Source organism: Microcebus murinus, chromosome 11, assembly GCF_040939455.1.
Source record: "Microcebus murinus isolate Inina chromosome 11, M.murinus_Inina_mat1.0, whole genome shotgun sequence".
NCBI lineage: Eukaryota > Metazoa > Chordata > Mammalia > Primates > Cheirogaleidae > Microcebus > Microcebus murinus.
In genome coordinates, this window is record NC_134114.1 from 18,671,091 (window position 1) to 18,696,898 (window position 25,808).

The following is a 25,808-nucleotide window of genomic DNA, read 5'->3' on the forward strand; positions in this document are numbered from 1 at the left end:
CACACACATTTCTTCTTGGATATTCCCTACCTCCAGGAGTAAACATAATCAAAGGTCATGTCCTTGATCTTTGCTGTTTCTCTTTATCGTGTCCTTTCAAAAGCTCAACTATTGTGGGTGCAGAAGCTCAGTCCACTCATAATTCACAACTCCAACTCTCTGTTTCATTAACCTGCTGGACTCAGGTTAATCAAACACATACAAACTAGATTTGGTGCAAAGCCTACAATGCTGGTTTGTAAATAGCGACAGAGGAGTGTTGAGGAAAATTGAAAAAAAAAAAAAACAACTCAGTGGTCTTGGGATTTTTTTGAATATATTTGGAAGTGATACCACTGATTTCTGAGAATTATGGTGATTTAAGTAAGCTAACCAGCAGCCAAATATGAAATAGTCCTTTAGAAAAATTGATATAATAGTATACATTCATATAGTTCATTTTCCTACTTGATAATATAATTCTAATACTGGGCTAGGATTTAACATTTTAATTAAAGTTCTAAATCTAATAGCTTCATGTAATCTATAAATGCATAAAGTACAGTTTGAAACATGAAATTATTGAAAAAAATGCTAAAAGGGGAGTCTGATATTTACATAAAATACCCTTTGCTTATTGTGGATCAGGGCTCTAAGCAGAGAACCAAAGTTTTGTATGTTATATTACAATAAAATTACTGTACCCTCTTCTCAATTTTATTCTATCCACCTGAAAACTTACATGCTTTTATTTTAACTCTTAGTTAAAATTACCAGGAGTCATGGAACATGATTACAAGATTGACAACATAATAATAATGATGATGATAAGAAGAAAACAATAAAATAAAAAACATTCTTTAATAAAATGGATGTATAAATTTAAATATTTTAAATTAATGTGTAAGAATTCATTTTAGGAAATGTATTAAAGTGCTCTCTCCTATTTATGCTTTCATATGAAATAACTGAGAATTTGTATCCATGAACATATACCAAGTATGAGACATTAATGAACAAACACAATAATATACCTCCCTCTTTTTTATTTTCTTTATTTAGAAGAACATTGTTCTCTAGTACAATGGGGACAAAATGTAACGGAACATATAATTATATGTTGTCTCCAAAAAAGTAAATGAGAGGACTCTGGTAGACATTCATAATGCCATAATAATAATTACTCATACTTTACTGTTATTATCTTATACAGGTACCTGTTATTGATAAATTCTATTGAGATACTTTTTGCAGAGAAAAATGATATGAGATTTAATACATTTTCATTTACAGAGATTTCTCTTGAGCTTTTGCTAAAAGGCATTGACTCAATTTTCATATAATCTTAATTCTTAAATGACTATCTTTTTAAAAGTTCTATATTTTAAAAGTGATTGGTTAAATTGTAGATTTAAATCTTTTATTTGAATTTGAATATTTTTAAATAATGGATAAAGTTTTTCAAAATGTATGATGGAAAATTTGAGTCCAAACTTTATGCAGTTAAGATCTTCCTAAATACTTCTTTGTTAAAATATTATAGTGAGATTTGAAGATGCAAGCATATTTTCTCTCCATAACTGCCAGGCGAAGTATTGCTGCACTGAGAGACATATACATATACATATACATAGACATATACATAAATTTTGAGACTTAAAAATAAACAGGTGGTCTGCCTGGAAAACATTATCAGGGTTCTGCAGGGCATGCCTCTATTTAAAAATGCTTTTATTTACCTCTTATATGATGAAGTCCCTGCAGACTCTAAGGCAGGTTTACTTTTTTTGTACGGTATTTACATATCAAGAAAATAATGTAAATTTTGGAAATTTCCAAAGGCTAACTTATCAGAAAGATATTTATAAATTAATCCAAACAAAGTATCTTCCGATGTCTATCACATCACCCTGATTTATTTTCCTCCAGGACTTTTTTTTTAACTGTAATTACCTAATGCATTTATCTTATTCATGCTCCATCCATTTTAAGCCTATGATTGACAGGGTTTAAATACAAAATAACTGTGTCTTGACACCCCCATCCCATCACTAAAAACAGGTCACTAAAATACAGCTAGATGTATTTTATGTCAGTCCTTTTGTTCATGTTTGGATAAAAAAAAGTTAACTGAGAATATTTTGTCTCAAGAAAAATCTCGTATCACTTACTAAAATGTGTTCTGTGATTGAATTATTTTATAATATAAAGCACCGTGCACTTGAAATCTATTCAGCCTAGGAAGCTTGAAGTAGTGGGTGTCCAGACAGCTCCTTCTCTCTTATTTCCATCTACCCCTTCTTCAGCTGTGACCAGGGTGACTTTATTGTGCCCCTATTATTAAGGGGAAAGGGACACTGTTCAATCTAGTGATCATAGTTGCTATTTTCAGCCACTGTTGAGGTTTAAATTTGAATTAGTCTTCCATGGATCACTCTTTTATGGTTTCTAGGAAATCCTTCCTCTAGAAATTATTAATTATAACTTCTTTATGAGATATTGAGAATCAAAAAAAACCTTCCAAATAAATAAACAAATAAATAATCAAAGCGTGCTTTTGAATCTTCAATCTTAACATCAATAATATTGTTTCATATAATACAAATCCCCGAACTGTCTTATATCTCCATCATTTACAAGTACTGCAGAAATGACACATGAGGATATTTGGCACCTATTGTTTTGTTCTTCGTTTGGGGTTCTTTGCTGTATCTAAGACAAAAAGAGCCTGATGACTTCCAGTTATTCTTATTTATTATTTATCCTTTCTCTTAAAGGCAGGCATTTTGTGAGTAGAGAAATTATATTTTCACCTCTTCATGCATAATACCAGAGTAGAACCTGGAAAGTTCACTAGATATTTATTGTAATAATGAATAAATACTTCATTCGTAGTGGGTGTTTGAAGAGTCCACAAATCTACAAAGAAGGATAGCCTAGAGGCTGGAGCCAAACATATATGTCTTCAGTAAGATAAGACAGAATAAGAAGGGCAGGTCTTGATAGAGGTCCAAGCTGTGAGAACAAAACACTAATAGTAACCCTGAAGGGAAGAAACATGATTATACTTGAGAGCAGATTCAGAAGTAAGAAGACATGAAGGAAGCAAAAGTAAGACTGAGCTGTTTAGGAAAAGGCAAGACCCTCTTAAAAACCCTTGCTAGGGAGACGCAAATATAGAAAATGCAACCAAAATGTTTGTGCTCTCATATTTTCTTGAAGTAAATAAACAAATAAACAAACAAAAATCACAACAAAATCATTAAGGTCTACGACAGGGTTTCTCAATATCAGTGATAACTGACAACTGAAAAATTCTATGGGGGTCTGTCCTGTGCATTATAGTATGTTTAGCAGCATTTCTGGCCAGTACCGACTAGATATCAATAGCACCCGCTCACACACATACCAAGTTGCAAAATCCAAAAATTCCTCCAGACACAAATGAATGTCCCCTGAGTAACAAAAATTACTCTCATTTAGAACCACTAATCTATGCTACTCACTCTAAGCTCATCATACTCATTCGGGAGACGTAGGTCAATAAGAAACTACTGAAGGTATAGAGTTGAGATAGATTGGCAAAATATATGACTCATTCCATCATTTTCAATTATGGGAGAGTTTAGAGTCAGAAAGTGCGAATTAAAATATTTAAAAGCCAAGTGACTTTGTGTAAACAAAAGCAGCTGTTTCCAAATTGAAGAAGCTTGTTAGGAGTACAGAGAATGTTTCTAATTGGCTACTTGACATGAAAAATGAGTGTTCATCCTGGGTTATATATTATGGAAGGACAAAACCATAGTAGACTATGGGGAATGATGTGGCTTACTGTGGCTCGTGGTTAGAAGGGAATCTCAAAGAATTGTCAGAAGAAAAAAATTATAAATACCAACAGGATTCTTAATCTGATAAAATGGAAAATAAGCATTATTGTTCTAACACTCTGAGGACATCTTCAGGGAAAAGGAATACAAGGTTAAGAAATAATTGAACATGGTTCCTGTTTCTTAAAAAATGCTAAACAATTGAGAACTTGACAAGATTTACCAACAACTATTTAAGAATTTATGTGCCATATAGAGAAATATATCGAGGAGGTATTAGTTTTGAATGGCCTGGAGGGCCCCCAAATCTCTTATATAATGTCTTTGGTATTTGTTTTCATTATATAAAGGAAATATAGACAGGTACCCTGATTATTATAAATATATACACATTATTATGTTTTTACTTCCTGGAGTGAATTGTTTTACTATACTGACTCAGAATTAGATTTATGGTTTCCCCTTTGTTATTCATTTACTTGGTGTTTTGGGATTTTTCTCAATTTCTGATTTTGATTAAAATTTATTTTTAACATGCTTTTAACCATGTGAGACCAATTATTATATAAAATACAAACTTTGTGCAGTAAAGAAAATTAGTAATTGGGTTAGAACTGTATATTTGTTACAATTAAAAGTAAATTTATGAAGAAGACCCCAAAGGCAATCCCAGCAGCAACAAAAATAAATAAATGGGACCTGATCAAATTAAAAAGCTTTTGCACAACCAAGGAAACTATCACAAGATCAAACAGACAACCTACAGAATGGGAGAAAATATTCATATGACAGATCCGGTAAAGGGCTGATAACTAGAATCTATATCAAATTCAGGAAAATCAGCAAGAAAAAAAAACAAACAACCCTATCAGGCAGTGGACAAAGGACATGAACAGAAACTTTTCAAAAGAAGATAGACTAAACCCTTGTTTTGGAAGATGGAGGGGAGCAAATATATAAGAAATTTCTATAATTCCTATAAATCCCTATATACAGAAATTTCTTAAATGTCAGAGTTATCATTAGCTCACAGAAAAGAAAACAAGATCTCATGTCAGATATATTTTTGTTTAGAATGTATTTGACTTAATGATTCAGAAAAAAAGAAAAATGCTGCTTGGTATTGAGAGTTGAACAAAAAGTGTATTAAGTTCATTATGGTTGACTGTTTCAAAATAAAATAAAAGAGTCTTAGCAGTGATAATTTAGTCACTGAGTTTTGTTTCTCTCTTTCCTCCTCTCTTTCTCCCTCTCTTTATTTCTTCTTTCTTTATTCTAAATGGGCTTTAACATACACATACATATCACATTTATAATGTAATACTATTAAAAATTAATATATATATATATTCTCTGACATAATCACGCTCTTTATTTTCTTAAATGAGAAAATGAAGTTAGTTAACCATGGGGAGATAAATAGTGGCAGAAACAACATCACATCCTAGATCTTCTGATTGCTAATTGCTTGCATTCCTAAGCTTCCCACTGCTTTGACCCTATATGCAGTAATGGATTTTTATCTGAGAAATTATATTAATCCATTCTTTCTAGGATCTGGTTGCCTAATTGTTTTGGGGTATTCTTTTATTTTTCTCCCTCTCCACACATGTGGCTTCTAGTCGTTTCCTCATCCCACCAGTGTAATTCTCTCTACTGCTCCCTATTCTGAGCTACCAAAACATTCCCCACTACAGTGGGATGTCTGTCACTTTCTCCCCCTATGTCTAGTAATAGAAACACACATTACTCCCACAGCTAAACCAACCTACAGGTATTGCAACTCTTAGAATTAACATCACATGCCTACTGTAAAGGAAGTAAGAACTGGAAGAGACATTTCTGAAGGAAAGGATGACAATGTAATAAATTAATTATAAATAATGATGGAGAGACTATGCAGGGGATTTTAAGTGTTTTATACTTCATGAAGAAAATATATTTTGGTCTCAACTTATATTCACTGTAATGTATGTTCATTCAAATATTGTAGGTTGAGCATCACCTTTTTGGTATATACAAATCTATATGTTTATTTTAAAATAAGATTTTTAATTGTATGAATAATTAATGCAACATAAATAATTAAAAGTCATTAATACAATACAATATTATGCACAAAAAATCTTAAAACGTCTATTTCACAGGTCATGGCATGAATAAACCACAGAAACTACAAAATGGACTTGAAATATAAGCTAAAAAATAGACCCTGACTATTAACAGTAGACTCAAAGTAGTGTGAGAGCTACAGCACATAATAAATTTTTGTTGATCTAGGAGTTCAGCAGAGACTATATAGAAAGAAACTGGTAAACACATTCCATAAATTCCTATGTCAATCCTGGTTAAAAGGTTTTCTAATTTGCTTTTATAGAGCAGAGTAGGAAGAAGAAAATTTGAGTTGTATATCCAGATACATATATCTTAACTTTACCAACTTTAATTGTCCACAATGATTTAAATTCTGGACTAGTTTTCTCTGCCAGAGAGCCAAGTGGCACCAGATGGCTGAGGGAATTCAATTCAATGTGACTCAGATTAATTCAATCAGCTAAATATTTATTAAATTCTTGTCTAAGAGACATAGACAAAGAGAGACATGAAGTACAGTTCTTGAATTCAAGGTGTTGATATTTTATAGAAGAGGGAAAAACAAAAAATAAATAAGAAATGGCTTGACTATCATTAAAGTATATAATATAATGATATCTAAATTTGCCAACATTTATTAAATCCTCATTAAGGACTAGATGAAAGGAAATAGCTGCAAATAACCCAACTAACTACTATGTCCAGGAAGAACCAAAGAAAACTATTTGTTTTATAGTTTCTATAGCCCTGATTTGTGTTATCCTATTTTATGTGGTTAGTTTCATAAACTAAAAGCCACCTATTGGAGCAACCATAAAATTTACTTTCACCTTTTGCTCCCAAGCATTCAATCAATGAGACCTGTGATAAGTTTTCTATTTTGTGTTTTCTGGTAAGATTGCTTAGGTTGCTGGGTTTTTTTTCCTTCTCCTTCTGGTCAATATGATATTTAACCTTTAATGTTAACTTCCCCATCTTACCAGATGTTTATAAAGGACTAAAATGATTTCAATATGACAAAACATATCAAAATGTTTTAATATCAATGAAAATGTATTCTCTCAAAAATAGTTTTAGAAGACAAAAACTTTCAGTACAATTTTAATTATGTGAATGAAGCTATCACAGTTTAAGTTAATGCAAAAGTCACCAACACATAATGTATATGTCATAATTTTATAGTGTTAACGTGATGAATTCACATGGGACTCTGTTTTCTTTTTGTTAGTGTGTTTGATTTCCCTTTTTTTGACACATCCTCACAAACTGTCCATAAAAAGAACGCCATTAAAATGCATTTCCTCTTAAGTTCTCAAGTTAACTAAGTCATTATCCAACTACAGTGTGATTCAAATAGTATCAAGAAAGAAAATTTGAATTTAATAAAACATAGTGTACAAAAGCATTCATTGTTACTTGTATGATTCACATCTCATTTCATTCCCAATCACAACTAATTCTCACTAACTTTATAATTGAATAGAATGAAAACACTTCTCTATCTTACACTGCACTTAAATAAATTATTTTTTACCTGCTAGTCTTCCTAATTGCTTTCCCTTCATACAAGTGCACCCATAATACGACTTAAGAAAAATAAATAACACTCATATCTGGAATAAGTTATCTTATAACTAAGCAATTTTTTTGCCTTTGGGTCATATTTTTGATGACATTTGCTTTCTCATCCTGTAGAAGATTAAACTTTTTATGTATGTATGTATCTATGTATGTATTGAGACAGTCTCACTCTATTGCCTAGGCTACAGTACACTGGCATCATCATAGCTCACTGCAACCTCAAACTCCTGGGCTCAAGCAATCCTCCTGTCTCAGCCTCCCAAGTAGCTGGGACTATAAGCACATGCCACCACACCCAGTTAATTTAAAAAAAATTAGAGATGAAGTCTCCCTATGTTGCCCAGACTGTTCTGGAACTCCTGGCCTCAAGTGATCCTCCCACCTTGGCCTCAGAAAGTGCTGGGATTACAGGTGTGAGCCACTGTGCTCAGCAGCAACTTTTAAACATGTCTTTTCTTCCTCACTGAAGTCAACAGTAATGTGAAATACACACACACACACACACTCATAAATATATATACACATTGTCATTCAAATGACTATATTGACATATATTTTTCTTACAATCACTGCTTTCTAACTAAAAATTCTTAAATTGCAGCATTTAGTACCTCTTTAATCCATGAGTTACTGGGCAAAATTAATTTTAGTAAATGAATTTCTACATTCACCATGTTACATTCATTCCATAGAATTTTCAAATTAGAATTTGTATTTCATAAACAATAATGCTTTAGGGAAATTTAGAGAATCAAATTTATAAGAATGATGACATTGATAACCTTCATATTTTTCTTAGTAAGACATATAGGAAAAGAATATAGGTATTTTCCATTTCAATATAGACTTACCTTGCCTACATACTGATAATCAGATCCTGTATATTCCTCCAGTAAGAAGAATTGATTCCACATCCAGCCACGTTTTTGACGATGCAGAATTTTGCCATCACTCCTTGGTACACGTGCATTTAAAATTCTTTGCTGTGGCACAGGAGTCCTTCTAAACATTATCTCTGGAGAGCAGAAATGTGGCAGGCATACCCAGAGTAGAAACAGTAGCAAAAATTGATATATTGTCATAGTTCCCTCTTGACAAATCCCAATGTGGATGAGGAGAAAGCAGTCCTATTTTGCAGGGTTGGATTTTACTGTGTTTCAACTGGTTTCCAACATTTCATCAATGTTTTGTACATGTTTCCAAAAGCTTAAAACAAACAAACAAATAAAAAATGTCAGTTGACAACATTATGTGTAACATTTGTCACTTTAAATTTAAAGTGGTAATAATTTATTAATAACAGCAAACAAAATGTTTATTTTCTCTATTAGTTATGAAATTATTATTTGTTTTGAGAAACATTACTTGTCTAGTAACATGTCTACAATTTGTGAATAGATAATTGTAGATAATTTCTTTCAGACAAATTCTAAAGAAGGGACATCATTACACTTCTTTATGTTTTGGCACTTTAACAGTTTTTAGGAATCATAATTCCTATACAGAGTAGAGATGCAGTTCATTCTGCATGTCAATTTTTTCAGAGTAATTTAATATAAATGAAAACAAAATAGAGATTTAAATAAACTTCAGGAATCATGCATTCTCTTTTACAATGAAATGATATTTAAATGTTTTTTAAACAGTGCCACAGTTTCTTCAAATTTAATCCTACTCAGAGTTAAAACTAAAGGCAAAAACAAAACATAATAAACAAATAAAAACCAGGAGTGCCTTGTATTGAAGGCCTCTCCTCTCTTTCCCCTTAGGTTGGACTGTGGAACCCACAGAATTTCCTAGAGTAGCAAAATTACTACTCTAGTGAAGTAATTTGTAATATAATAAACAGTAGTGAGTAGGAGGAGGTAACCACATTGTCAGCTCTACCTCTGACACACTTGTACAATCTGTCCACCTCTAACTACCTCTACTGCCACTACCCTGGTCTGGAACTCCATGACACCCCAATATCCTATGGACTGCTCTCTACCCACTCCTGTCACTATCTTCTCAACAGAATCCCCAAGGGAATCCTATTAAAATATGTCAGATCATGTCACTTCCCTGCACAAAACATGACAATGGCTTATCATTCCATTTTAAGTAAAAATCAAACACTGTCAAACAATACTGCACTCAATGTCATGCCTACCAGCTACCTCTCTGACCTTGTTTCACTTCAACCCCCTATTAAATCCCCTAAAATTGACTCCTCTCCAGCGACAGGGTCCTTCTTGCTTGACCCTGCACCACTGTCACATGCTCCTTTCCTCAACCAGGACCTTTCTACTTAATCCTTCTGCCTAGAATGCTTTTCCTGTAGTCACCTAGCTAGGTCCCCTTCTTCCTTCAGGTCTTTCTTTGAAATATTCGTTGAGATTTCATATATCTCAATATATTCTACATATATTATTTTATTTATTTATCGCATATATATTCTGTCTTTCTGTTAATAATAATAACAATAATCCCATGTACAAAGGAAATATTTCCTTTTTTTACTACTGTATTCACAGTACCTGAAACAAAATCTTTCAGATAATAGATGCTCAACAGTTTGAATAAATGAAATATAAGTTGATAAAAAATATTTGACTACTATTACTTCTTATGTTGTTAAGCCCAAGCATTTATGTATGAAAAAATATATTTTTAAATCATAGTTTTATTTTATTATTTGCTTATATTACTGTTAGTATTTTTTGTTTAAATTTTTTGTATAGATTGTCCTTTGTTTTCTAATAGGTATGGATTTTATTTCAGGATATGATAAGACATCTGGCATACAAAATGGTTTGAGGACCAAAAGGATTGAGTTCCACTTCTGTAATATGGCAATGCATTTTAAGTACCCAGGCATTTACAACCACAATTATTTGTTAGCTATCTGTTTACTTTTTTTGCTTTGTTATTAAGAAGATTTAAAGGTTAATATAAATACGCCACAGAAATGAAATTAATGGTGAAGCAGTTTCTCCCTTGAGTGTATCAAATGAGAGTAGAGCCCTCCACAGCTCATGAAGACATACACCATAACAGATATAAATTGTCTAAAAATATGCAATGTAATACCCTACTTGGAGTTTAGAAATTATCTGATAAATAAAATGGTCTTATATCACAAAGGACTAAACTTACAGAAACGCAAATTGATTGTATTCTAAGTAATAGGAACATTTACTAAAACAGTTTGTTTTGGGTTTTGTTTTTTAATATATTAGGATGTGCTAGATGGTATTTTCCAACCACTTACACTCTTCCTAAAGGACAAGGGAGAACTCATGTAACGGAGTTTCTGTTCTCTTTTACAAAAGAAACTTGTTAAAGCAACAATTGTTCTCATTTTATTTCTCTTTTTTCATTAAAAAAATTGCCAGCAACTCTAGGCACTGATCATCACTCTGTCTGTGATCATCTTCAACCTTACCTATAATGTTAAGAGCCTAAACATGTATGTTTGGGGAAGGAGTAGGTGGGGAATGTATCTATAAATGTTGTCAGTAAATAATTGGAGCTCCATATAATGCATGAGATCATTCTCCTTGTTCTCATTCTAGTTTCAATTATTTAATAATAAATTGCCCAAAGAATTCACAGTAAAATGCATTATTTAATAATGATATAAGATAATTAAAATATACTTTACATAAAAACTATAGTATTTGACAACTAACATTAAAAACAATGACACGATTAAATAAAAATAGAAAATTATGTGAAACTAACTCAACATTTAATTTACCCACAGTTAATTCTTCTTAGGTATGTTCTATGTAGCTAGGAGCCTGTATATTAGATATTTAAAACATTTCATTTTTATTATAAATACCACAAATAATCACCCTTTCTGTAACCTATTTTTATTTATTTATTTATTTTATTCCAGGATATTATGGGCTCAAACATCTTTGACATTTCTATTTAACCAAGCATACCTCTTACACGGTCAGTCAATATACCCCGATTGCTTTTGTTTCTTTCTTCATGGCTCTCAGCTCACTTTTGTCTTCTCCCATTCAGTATACCACCATGCAATTTTAAATGATCATCATTTCATGCAAACATCATACATTATCTCCTAACAGGCTTTCTTAACTTTATCTTTCTTATTTAAGATATCTCCTGCAGGGTGTTAGCTAAATTAATTTTCCAAAACCCACTTCTCCAAGGCTCAAATCAATTAAAATTTTTGAATATGTTTAGCATGGGGAAATAACATCGAAACTTTAGATTTAATTTCAATATCTGGAACCAGATAATTTGTAAACATTTATTTCACATTTCCAGTTATTCTTTATTTCAACTCTGATATATAACTTCTAATGTGTATAAACCTACTTACCCACTCATATATAATACTGAATAATTTCCAAATGATTACATTTTATTGAATTTCCCTCACTAGTGAATAGCACATTGCTATGTATATATAGGTGTATCAGCAAATATTTCTTTAACTAAGTAATTGATATGTTTATGAATGTTTTCAAATGTTAGACTATTTATGATGAAAAATATATATTTCAGAACATGAAAATATTATATAAGGGAGCTGTTGTACTTATTAGCAGAAGTATAATTAAGAGGAATAAAGTGGGTTGAGACCACAATTAAACTATCTCCCTGAATGAAAATGCTAAAAATTAATGAAATTTTATAATGCTATTTCCAGTTAATTTCATTTTCAAGAAATACTTTCAAAACCCCATTTCCTTATTTTGATATCAAAAATAATTTAATATGAATATCACATAAAGTTTAACAATTATTAAACCATCCTTTAAAATTCTACATTCTCATATTTCCTTTAGACCAGTGCTTCTTAAATTTTAATGCACATTCAAAACTCCTGATCACTTTTTAAATATATATGTTCTCATTCAGCAGGTTTGAGGTGGGGCTCAAGGTTCTGCATTGCTAACAAGCTCTCCTGTCATGCCAGTGAAGCTAGATCACGTGCTTTGAATAGTAAAGCTGTAGACCTCCCTCAAACCTAAAACCATCTTCAGAACTTGTTTATGACCTTTTCTTGTTTCCTGCTTCAGAGTTCAGACATGTAGCCTACCACAATTGTGGGAAGATAAAATACAAGGTGACAGCAGAGCGATCAGAACATTATTTCTAAACATTCTAAGTCTCTTTCCAAATTTTTTTAACCAGAAGAATGTGTTTGATTCAAGTCAGCACAGGCTATAATAATTTTTCTCCTGATCATGCTGTAACTATGTGTTTTTTGTGTATTTGTCTCATTGGGACTTATTTTACTTTTACAGTCATAGGATTTTCATTATTCTTCTGAAATACTCATCACAAATATTATTTTCTCTATAACCCTTACTTTTATTATATAGGCAGCCAAGAACAGAAGACCACAGAATATAATATAATAAGTCTTTTGGCACATCTCAATTACTAATTAAGTCTCAACATATCACAGCTGATCAATTAAGCTACAATCCATCCTTGGCTAATCAAAGGAATTAGTCATTCTTCAGTCAATTGCTTGTGTTGATTAGGATCTTAATGTACTAGCTTTTAAAAAACATTTTACCATTTATAACAGTAATAGAAAATGCTAAAGATTACTGAAACCAAACCCAAGCCTCTACGGGTAGAAATGTTAATCCTTTTAGAGTTTTATACAACCAGTACATTCTAATGAAATTTCAACATTGAGAAATAAAGGAACATTTTTCTGGTGTGTTTATACAATTAAAATGAGTCAGTGCATACTAAATACATCCTTTTTATTCAGCTGATACCATTTTATGCATCTAGCATGAAGCACTATGTGAGATAATTGAATCAAAGCATTACACTAAGGACTAAAATAATATAAGTCCATATGTTTGATCATATTTTCCAAGAGTTCATTACACATTACCTACTGTGCTCTAATGTCATAGAGAATATATAATACTTCATTCAATATTTATCACTCATTTTAAGTATTCTGCATATGTATTTCTGTTTAGGCAGTAAGTTTAAAGCAGGATCTTCTGTCTTGCATGCAAAGTTACTAACATAGGCAATCATACAAAATTTTAAATACATATTTTTCAATTGGATTGACCATTATAATTCTTTCTAAAATATTTCAATGAAAAGGAAACTTGGTCTCTCTCCTTAAAAATATATCAAGGACCATTTTATGCCCATATCCTATTCATATTTAACATAACGGAACTCACTTAAGACATTAATCAAACGGGCAATCAATATATCACTGTTGAATGAAATATGCAACACAAAGGTTTGCTAGTCTCAGATAAGCTATCAAACATTGCTAGGATTGTTACCAATGCAGAAAGAATTCCAAGAAGTTCTGGTCCTTGCTATTCTTCTCAGATTAAAATTCCCCTTCAAGCAAAACCGTTTGAAATTAGTTTTATTATTCAGGAATGTGACCTGCACACTAACTGGTAAAACACTTTTCCAGCTATATTATGCGCTAACATCTGCACATGATAATTTGCAAAAACCAGATGTAACCCATATAAATTAATGGCAATGCGTAAACCTTATGGCAGGGGTAAAGAGCACTAGTGAGTGAGGCACATAACTTGATGTGGCTGTTATCTCGAAGATTCCTGCTAATAGGCTAAAGAACAGCATCCAAGAGTTCTTGCTACTCTCTTAGCAACCTTTTTAACTCAGCAGCAAATGTGACAGTCCCAGATGTAACCTGATCCGTGACCAAGTTAGCAGTGCTAATACAGCTGTGGCCTCACACCTGCTGCTTGCTGGAAGTCTCATTTTACTGTAGCTAGGATTTATTTCATTATGTGGAGACTGCTAGCAAGAATGCTCTCAGGGTAACTTAAAGATGTACGGATAAAAGCCATCTGGTCTCCAATTTTCTTTGATCCAGGACTTGAGCTGTTTCTGTAAAACAATGAGTGAAAAGATCGGGAGAGAGTGTTTGGGAGGTTTATTAGGAATTCCTATGCTAGATGGGTTGCCTTTCTTCACTTAATGCATTATTATTAGAATATCAAGAAAGAAATAGCCATAGCTGAAAGAAAGAATCCATTAAAGATCATTTTTCTTTTAAGTTACTTCTATGAATGCCCTCTGTGTGTGTACAAATGACTAATGTATAAACTAAACCACTCCACACTTTCATATGTTCTATTATGTGAATGTGTAGAATATGCATTAAACTGGGATTAAACTGTACTATAAAATGTGTTTTTGCTGTTATACGTAAAGTGCAAACACTTACGTGACATTCATCTGTGAAAATCAGTCAAAGGCACAAATATAAAGAGATATACAACTGGCCATTAAAAATCTACTTAAGTTAAAAGCATAGAGTCATTTACATGGCGATAAGTACAGTAATCGTAAGAGAGATCTTTGTCGCATGTAGTTGTGAGATGGGCAGGCTTAAGTAAAAGAAGCAGAAAAAAATTATCAGCACTAATTTTTAACTCTAATAATGCTTCAATATTTTCACAGTACTAAAAAGCCCACTTGTAGACAGCCTGTCTTATCTTTCATGTGAAGGCCCTTTCCATAAAAAAGGATTGCCCCCTGAATTTTTTATATATATATATATATATACATATATATATATATATATAAAATACTTTTACTAGTTTTCAATTGAACAAAAAAGACAATGCAAGGTTTATTATTTTTTAACACTTTTTTAATTCTTAAAGGTATCAATGTCTCTCTGAAAACATGTTATTAGTTACGCAAATACTGAGGCTACACTATAGTGAGCACCTCGATGAACCAGTTATTGAACAAATCATTGCATTTGGTTTTATTTTTGTATCTCAATGGAGTGTGTTTACAATTTTCTTACTATAAAGGGTGTAACTGAGGCTTAGAATCATTCTTTCAGCAATGTCTATGCAGGCACAAATTGTGCTAGATGGAAGCTGCCAAATGTAAACAAAACTGAAATGTTTTTCATCATCTAAGAATTAACAATGGGAATACTTGAAAAGAGCACCTAATCCAAACATGGGTGATCTATGAAATAATTTTTTGAGGCCATTATGTCCTAGCTGACCCAAAGGAAAGAGTGTCAGTGTGTGTGTACATGTGTGTGCTGTAAGTGCATGCATGTGATCGTGTTTGTAAGGAGTTAAAATGAATTGTGGCAACACAATGGAGAAGAAATGTGTTCCATGAATTGGAAAAATGGGTCATGAGTATGCAATGGATCATGAATAGGGAAAAGAATGTGCAAAGCTCAGGGCGAGAAAAGAAGCATACATATTAAATAAATGAAATAATTTCACTTTGCATGGCAATTCTAAAACGACTAAGTTGAAACTCAAATTTAGATTCAGGCCTGATACAATGCAGAGTCCAAATGAGTTACTACTTCAGCCACAAGTTTCTCTATCTTAGCCACCGCTGAGATATGACTTTCATGAGCCTAAGGCAATTTGCCTTCATGGACTTTTTTTTTCCCCATTAAAAAAAAAATTAGAAAATATATTTTACAACTTCGTTTAGATAAAGTCACATATATTAATATTATGTATTAAACTATTTTCTTTAGCCAAAAAGTTAATATTTTTCTCTAATTTTAAAAGAAATTAAAACATTTTCATGGGCCCCTAAAAGTATCGTAGGCCCTCAGCTCTGGGCCTACTGTGCCTAATGGAGAAGTCGACCCCGAACTTAGCAGCAAACATGTGGTCGTGGACTTTTGAAACCCAGTTTCAGAAATCAATTTTTTCTCTTGTGGGTTAATCTGACAGATACGGAAACAGTTTTAAGAATAATAATGTTATGTGATTTGTTCAGTCTCAAAGTGTTAGTGTCATAACCAGAAATATAACTCGGGTCACCAGATTCCCCTTGCACTGTCCTGAAATCTGTTGTGTAATTTAGTAAAATGAATTGATGTTATTATGATTAAAGCTTACACTTTAATGCTCTTATTGGGGAGACATCCCAGCTAGCTTCTAGTTTGCTGAGCACAATTAAGACAGATCCACTGGGAGTGGAAAGAGTACCAATTAAAGAACTCATGAAAGTATTTGTACATGCATAGTTAGGTTCTGGGTAAAGGATATTTACGCAAAACATAAAAAAACAAAACAACAACAAAAAAAACCCAAACAAACAAAAAAACTTGTTGGACATCTAAATTCCACAGACTGCTTTTGATTTGAAATCTATTGACATGTTGAAATTTTAAGTACACATTCGCTGTTCATGTCTCCTTGAGAACAAAGATTCAATAGTTAAGTTTTCTTTTTAAGAATTGTGCCAGTGCAAGGAATGTTTGAATGGGTTAAGGTTGTAAATTAGTTAATGAAAAGGGATTTTTAAAATTTTCTTTAACAGTATAGATAATTAAGTGATGTCTTCTCCCTAGCATTCCATCCTGATCCTGACCTTACCATTATCAATCCCCTGCTCTCACTCTTGCAATTCCAACTAAAATAAAGCTTGTAGTTTCTCATGTGATAAATTTTATAACTTCCCACTTTAACAAATTTTGGTTCTTGTGTATTTATGTCTATTTTTTTTTTGTAGATGTAAACACCAATGGAGAAATCATTACTTTTCATTGTTTCTAACCATTAGAAGTGTTAGAATTTATAGGTCTGCTTCAGTGAATCATTTGGTGCCTGAACCCAATGGAACACTAAACTAATCACTACAACAAAATCCACACTTAGTAAAGACAGTGAAATTTGTAAGCTTTCAGACATTAAAAAAGATTATGCATTGGCCCTCACAACAGTTATATACTTGGTCTATATTCAGTCACAGTTACTGTGGGAACCAGAGAGATTCATCGTTTCAATAAGAATTTGGTGGGCTAAGATTATCAGTGCCAGAAACAAAGCAGTACATCTAAATTCTGGATCATTAAACCACAATCTATAAAGTGCCATCATTCAGTTAATTGCAAAATAACTATTTCCAGCAGAATGGTACTCAGCATTTCCTATCTCCCTTGCACAGGCGGTAGACCTTTTCTGTATTTCCCGCCCCATGCTTTAGTGATACCTCCTGAATTTCTGCACAGCAATACTTACTACACAGTGTTATAACCTCACTTTTGACTTATTTCCTTAAATAGACATTTTGCAGCTTGGGGAAAGGTATAACTTTATTGCTTTGCATGTCTATATGTATGTGTATGTGTGTGTGTCCCTTTAATGACCTTTAATGGACTGAGTTCATCAAGGGAAGAATTTCCTTTTGAGGTCATTATCATTTATTCTCCTGACTGCTCCCTGAACCTAGTGATATGTGTAGTAGATACCTTGAGGTAGGGAGGTAGGAAGGAGATTTTTTTTTTTTTTTTTTTTTTTTTTTTTGGCGTCCCTGGGTGGGCACGAGGGAAGGAGATATTTTTTTTTAAAAGTTAAGAGTTTATTTAGACTGAGTTTTTTTCACTCTTGCTGCCATAAATCATCTATGGAATAGAAATAAAGAGTCACAGGAAAGAATATGTTTCAAGGACTAATTTTCTAGAACAGGAATTTGCTGAATTCATTCACTATGTCTCATGATTTCTTTTGTAAACATGTATATTCATTCATCCTTTTCAGTATAACCCATTGATCATTCTCATAACATATCTTAGATTACAGTATTTTCATCTGATAATGAATCTCTAAAACTTAGATTTAAAATTTTCACATAAGAGATGGGTAGGGCAATCACCAATGAAGAAATAAAACATCTGTGCTGTATCAAGAGGAAAAGAGAATTAAATACAATATGAAAATGCATCTGGAAGTGTCAGTTTCTGCCTTCCTTAGCTTTAGTTGTGAAAACCATTCAATGCAACCTCCACATTTTATCTCTGGATTCTAATACAAAACAAACAGGCACTATATATACAGAAAAATAGGTAAGAAAACACTTCCCAATATGTTTTTTGAAGGTATAATATCATTACTCTGATACCAAAATAATAAAGAATAAGTACAAAAGGAGAAAATGAAACAAAACAAAATTGATGAAAATAACCTTTCGAAGATATACAAATTCTCAGCAAAATATTGGTAAGTGAAACACAGCACTATGTAAAACATGTAGAACATCATACTTTATTTTAGTATAAAGTTGATTCTACATTTGAAAATCAATCATTGTAATTGTGATATCAACAGATTTAAAAAAAACTCTGATCATTATAGCATAAGAAGAACAAATATTTTACAAAATTTGACATTTGTCATGATAAAGATTCTCAATAAGCTAGGAACAAAATGTAACTTAATCTTATACAAAGCAGCTACAAAATTCTTGAGCTAGCATATTTAATGGTGAGAAAACAACGTTTCCCCCTTTATAATCAAGAACAAGGTACAGCTATCTGCTTTCACCATATACATCCAACTTTAAACTGCTGGTCCGATCCAAAGTAGTAAAACAAGAAAAAAGCAAAAATCATGCATGTTGAAAATAAATAAAACTACCTCTTTTTGCCAATGGCATTATCTTAAACATAGGAAATCCCAGAGGATTTACTTAAAAGCTACTAATCTAATAAAAAAGTTTAGCAAATTGACAATACAAGGTCAAACAAATTGAATTTTTACATACTAAGAATTAAAAATTGTAATTGAAATAAAAATAAAAATATTACCATTTACTAAAGTACAAAAAATGTAATATTTAGATAGAAACAAAACAGAATATATGCAAGATCTATATGCTGAAACTTCTGTGTTTTTAACTGTCAAAAATTTCTTAAATCAATCCATAAACAAAAAAGTTGAAAAATTTGACTATAAAAATTAAAAACAAAATCCCTTCAAAAGGCACCATTAATAAAATGAAAAGAGTTATAAACTTTGAGAAAATAACTATAAAACATATATCTTAAAAAGATTAAATCACACTACATAAAGAATTGTCAAAACTCAATCATTAAAAACAAATAAACCAAATGAAATGGGCAAAAGACTTGAACAGACATTTCAACAAAGAATATATTCAGGTGGCCAATATGCAAACAAAAAGATGCTCAACAGCATTCATCATTATGGAATGAAAATTTGAAAATTAAAACCACTGCACTGAATTAAAATTGGTAAAATAAAATTTTAAGAAGACTTTACCAAGTGCTGGAAAGGATGTGGAACAATTAGAACTTTATACCATTCTGGTGGGAACACAAAGTATCATAGCTACTTTAGAAAATAAATTTGCAGTTTCTTAAAATGTTATACATGTACTAATCATTTGGTACAACATTCCCAACCTAGGTAGTTGTATAAAAGAAATAAGAACATTTGTGCCCATACAACTTCATGCAAATATTTGTACTTGCTTTATTTATATCATCAAAAGCTGGAAACAATCCAGATGTCAAATGGGTAAATGGATAAACAACCTATGATTCATCAATAAAATGATATACTACTTATCAATAAAATGGAATGAACTATTGATACATGCAACATGGATGAACCTGACATATATTATGCTAAGATTAAGAAATCAGACTCAAAAGCATATATAGTGTATGATTTTATTCATATGACATTCTCGAAAAAGTGTAAGTATAGGGATATGAGATAGATGGGTAATTATCAATGTCTAGTCACCACAAAGTGACATAAGGGAATTTTAGGGGGAAATAGAAATGTTCTCTATTTTAATTAAAGTGGTGGTTACAACACTGTTAGCATTTGTCAAAATTCGTAGAAGTTTATCCTAGAGAGTATGGATTTTACTGTATATAAATATAACTTCCATGCAAGTGGCCAAAAGTTATATGAAAGATGCTCAACATCATTAACCATCAGAAAAATGCAATTAAAACTATAATGAGATATCGTCTCACATCTGTTAGGATGACTACTATATAAATGAATAAATGCAATATTTTTTTTAAAAAAGAATACTTATGTTCATTGCATTTTTCTTCATCAAATACCAAATAATAATATCTTAATAATGAAAAACTTTTAAGAGTATATAATTTTATAAATTATACAGGAAAAAACCTATGCATACTAATTATATATCTAAATACCATCCAGAAAAGAGTTATCATTTAAAATTTTTATTTAGGTGAATGGATTCTTTTTTCTACTCTGAGACATGGTGTTCCAAAGAAAATGATGCCCTAAATTATATGCCTTGTTTTGTTTCCTGTTATTCTTTGATGTTAGCTATTAAATAGTTATCAGTTGTCAAAACAACAGACTAAAGCTAACACCTAACAGCATGCCAAATATCTTTAGAAAAAGAAAAATCTCCATAACCTCATCAGGACTTTATTTCCTCAGCTTGGCCTGGACACCCTCAGCTTCAGCAAACAGAGAGCCGGTGCAATAGTGCATAAAATATTAGGTCTCTGAAAACCCGTGCTGCTTAGGGGAGTGTGTAATTTAATAAAGTGTTCATTGATGTCAGCACACTGGCTCATCAGACTTGTGTTGATGTGGATGCCTGCAGCACGGAGACCAGAGACTCCTACTCCTAATTAGATGACTGAAGTAAGATTATATTTTTCCTTGGAGACAGCCATAAGGGTGGGAGAGTTATTTTCAAAGGGATTTCGATTTACAAGTATCTTATGGAACAGAACAAAAATAGGGAAAGGCACGCTTTAGGAGAAGCCAATGAGGGAAATGAACTTGACAGGGTTGCATTATTTATAAGAAAGAAAGTTACAAAAGTCATCATCTGGCTTCCATTGTTCCTACTTTATTCATTCAAATTTCTAACATAAATTATAAATAAGGAACAATATTTTTGTGACATATGCTTAACTTTCTAACAATCCCTTGTAAATCCCATAGAAATTGAAGTGATATGACTTAGAATGCCACACATTTCATTTTATACTTTATTGTCTAAGGATTTCTATTAACTTTTTATATCTTTTAAAATTATATAAGAAAAGGTCAAATTAATGATTTCTCAAAAAAATGTTGAATTATGTATCATTTACAGAGCTAGGAAGGACTTTTCATTTGAGATCATACAAGTAAGTTTTGTTCATATTGAAGAAAAAGCAAATATTTACAAATTTCATAAGTGTTTTATTAATACTTTAAGCATATTATTTCCTAGCCTGATATAAATCTGAAAGATTATCTGGCTTTAAAAAGTTATTAACTCAGTATTGTTATATAGATAATTTTATATTTTAAAGTAGGTCCTCTATTTTTTTTTTATTTGATATCATGAACCTGGGTATTTCAAGGTGTCTGACAATGTTTGAAACCTCACTGTTTGCTACTGAAATATCCTTGACTAGAAATGTTACTATTAGGAGAAAAGATGCTAAACAGTCCATGTGAGACAGTATTTTGTATTTTTAATAACAGTATAGCCATATTATGAAATGCAATAGACAGCTAATAGTATTATCCCATCTTAAACCAGTGGTAAGAAGAAAAAATATGGAACAGTAATGAGGTTATTGGCAACCTGAGCAATCTTCTAAGACTTTTCTTATTCTATCTGTCAACACAAAATGTGCTATTCCTCCGTGCCTTGATTTACTCACATTCTGAATTTTTTAACAAAAGATTTCAAACTATAACACAGTAATGAAAATTACATTGTCACAATGTTTCACTGAAAAGAAACTTTTAAAAATTTTATTATCCCATCACTGAATTTGTTCAATCATTTAATACTTCATATGAACCAGATTCTGAGCTTGATAATGAGGATATGAAGACACAACAGCACTGTTTTAAATAATCTTAAAATTCAGTAGGAAGAAACAGATAAATTAGCAATGTAAAATGAATAAGCACCATTGTTATTAAAATTTGTGTATTTGAAAATTTCCTGTAACACACTTTAATATGTGTCTATACCCCAATTGGCTTGACATTATTCTTTGAGCAGGATGCTTTGGGTGTGAGGCTCCAAAGGTATAAATAGAATAAATGTGTGATCATATAGCCCTGAGTTTCAAATTGTATTTTCCTCAGTGTATTTGTAGAATCAATACCTTGAAAGTTAATCATGGCTGAATTTGTAAAGCTTTACTAAAACTCTCAGTATGATGAAAACTGAAGAGAAAATGGAGAATTCCAGCCCCACTGGGGATCAGAAAATCATTATGGATTCTGAAGAACAGTTCTCAGGGAAAGAAATAGAATGCAGATGATCAAAGAGGGTCAGGCTCTTTTTTTCCTTTCTGTGCCTCCAGTCATCATCCCTAAGGCTTGGTTGAAGGGTGGGGAGGAAATGTTAGAAGCACAGACTGTGTGGTGGATAAGAAATAGTTGATGAAAGTGTGTGGGTGGATGAGTTGGAGGACACAGAGCCCCATACAGCCCAGTACATGCTTAAGATGTAACTCATGGAACAGAACAAAAATAATAAGGGAGAAAGGAAAAGATAAAGTGGGGACCACAGATTTCAGCTGCAGATTATGACAGGACACTGCTAGAAAACATTAAGCAACCGCATTACATCAGAGGCCGGCACAACCCCAGGGGTATCTACCAAAATGATCACCTGTCAAATGATTACAGTATATGTATATTAAGGGACTACTAGCTCCTATGCAACACAGACCAACAGGAATCCGAGAGACCATGTGCCACCACTGCAAGTCTATGTAAGTTTCCCTGCAATGTTTTGATTTCTGCTCTTCCTTATTAGATCCCTCCTTCATACACATTTCCCAGCCTGGCTTGAGTCATCTGCACAATTGCTGACAATCTCCTAATTCCCCAGCCAACTGGCCTTGCCTTCATGGTCAGGAGCTCCCACCAGAATTACTGATCACGCTGTTCACTGCCTGTTGAGATGTCCATCCAATCCCTATCCCTACCATTCACATAACTCAGACTATGACATCTGGTCGCCATTACAATACAAGGCAGGATACAGAGAAGAAGACTCAGTAAGGGTCACTTCCCAACATGTTGTAAAGAGGCCCTGGACCAAGAATGTTCCAGATTATTACACATACACTGGAGATTTTTAGCTAGTTGATATTTGTTTGGAGGGTCTAATTTTATCCCAAGGCAGTTCTGGAAAATAAACTTTCACATATGACCAATTACTACATGCCAACCACCGAGCAGTGTACTTTTGTCAATGCTAAATTAATTCTTAAAATAGTATGAAGCAGATTCTTAATTATATAAATGAGGAAAGTAAGGCAAAGAATCCTAAAGATCCATGTGCTGAAATATGGAAAAGAATATCATATCAAATAGCTTCTTAAATATAATTTTTTTATCTTAATTCCACTAAACAGTAGTTTTAGAGGACATTTAAAAATTGTATTGACTAGGATCATCTGTATTTTTGCTTCCATTACACTAATTGTATTTGATTAAATTTAGAGATAGATATTTAAATATTAATGTGGGTTTTTCATATTATAAATATGAATGTTTGGCCTCTATTTCAAAAAACACATGAATAAAACATTAGGTTGCCTCTGAATGGCATGTTAAACAGCTCTACCAAATGGAATTATGATCCTTGAATATAGAGATTATATATTGATTTAATTTATTTCGGGTGAAATCTTCATACTAACATCAATAAATATTTCCCGGCATTGTTCTCATCCTTGGTATTTTATTTCCCTCAGTCCAAACACTCAAGAAGATTTTTAAGTGCCTTGTACTTATGTGCATTTGGGGGATAGGGAAGATAATTTGGTGATGTGAAGGAGTTGGAAAAATGCAAACTAACAGGTTAGAGTGCTTGAAAAAGAAGGGAAGCTGTCTGTACCTTTAATTGATGTCCTCCTAAGACTATAACAATTGTTCCTTTGCAGTCACTGAAAGAAAGTATGATACACAGTGAGGCTCAACAATCATTATTTAGTAAAAGAAAATGGAAAAAGAACAAAAGCCCTCTTCAGGGCCATCATTTGCTGAGTGGCTATTACCACCCAGGCATATTTCTATATAGTTGAAATATCGTTTCTCATTTTAGACTTCTTACTGCTCTAGGAAAGGACTACTTCTTACTTAGCTTTGATCCCTTGATCTAGCACAGATAGATCCCTGTATAGATAGTTGCTCAATAAACTCCTGGAAAGTAATATATTATTATTTTTTCTTCACAGGATGCCCATGCCTACGTTATATTAAGTATTAACCCTATGTAATTGATAATTCAAGCAAGGCTTAGGGATAAGTAATGTGGCTAATACAATACAGCTAGTAAGTGGCTAGACTGGGGTTTTGAAAGTCTTTCTTTTTTATTATATTGTGTTCAAACGATAGACCATCCACTTGCAAAACAGAAAAAAAAAAAACATAGTTATAGGAAGAGAATAAAATAGGATCACTAGAAAGGCTGTTAAAGAATGCCCATCTTCTATTTTTCAGAGTAGATTTTTATTAATCACAGATTTCTAAGAGGGTCCCCTGTGATCCCTTTCTCTTGGTATCCACAACCTTGTGTAATCTCATCCTTCTGAATGCGGGCTGACTTAGTGACTTGCTTCTAACAAATAGAATACAGCAAAGGAGAAGGGATATTATTCCCACAATTTAGTTACAAAGGACCACAGCTTCCATCTTGCCAGCAGGCTCTCTGTTGCCTTCTCGGCTTGCATGCTCAAATGAACAAGCTGCCATGTGGCAAAGAACTAACTGTAGCCAAAGGCCAACAGACATCAAGGAACTGAGGACCTCAATGCAACAACCTAAAAGAAATAGAATCTTGCCAACAACCATCTGTTCAGCTCCCCTTCAGATGACACCTTGATTGCAACCTGTGCAAAACCCTAAAGCAGTGGATCCAGCTAGGCTATGCCTGTATTCCTGGCCCACAGAAACTGTGAGATAATAAATGTATGCTGTTTTTAAGCAGCTTGATTTTGTATCAATATATTACATATTAATATACACCTAATCAATAATCAAATTAATTTTAATAAGAATTATATATTATACTTTTTGTAACAAGTATCAGTTGCTTGTGATCATAAAATGCATGTAGGAAAGGGACAAAGTGTCCCAGTGGCCTCTGGAAGTAAGAACAGTTCCAAAAACTACAATAAATGTATTCATTATTATGTTCCCAATTGCAGTAAGATATTCCAAAAAGGAAATTTTAAAAAGCTTTAAAATATTTTTGGTCAAAACTCCATTATTTATGACTTTTTCGCATCAATTCATAAATGCAGTACTTTTTTGCATATTTTACCATTTGAGAATGTAGAAAACATATTTCAAATTAATAGTATAGTTGAATTAAGAACAATTTACTTACTTAGTGTCACAAAATAATGGTGCTTATATTGCTTATATAACTGAGGAACTACAGTAATTAATAAATATGTTAATGTTATAAATTATTTAAGGCTTTTTTATTTCTTTATTATTAGGCAAAAAATTCCATGAACACACTGGCCTTTAGATAATGAGAACTGAGAAA

At 32.3% G+C, this 25,808-nt stretch overlaps 1 protein-coding gene across 1 annotated transcript in view; it reads right to left on the minus strand.

The window, feature by feature from the left end:
• The window catches only part of CDH10 (cadherin 10), a 158,489-nt gene that overhangs the window by 95,144 nt on the left and 37,537 nt on the right, over positions 1-25,808 (minus strand). Inside the window, exon 2 of the mRNA XM_012765179.3 lies at positions 8,333-8,687. Within this exon, the coding sequence (XP_012620633.1) occupies positions 8,333-8,563 (231 nt within the window). The 5' untranslated portion in view covers positions 8,564-8,687. The remainder of the gene's footprint in view (positions 1-8,332; positions 8,688-25,808) is intronic.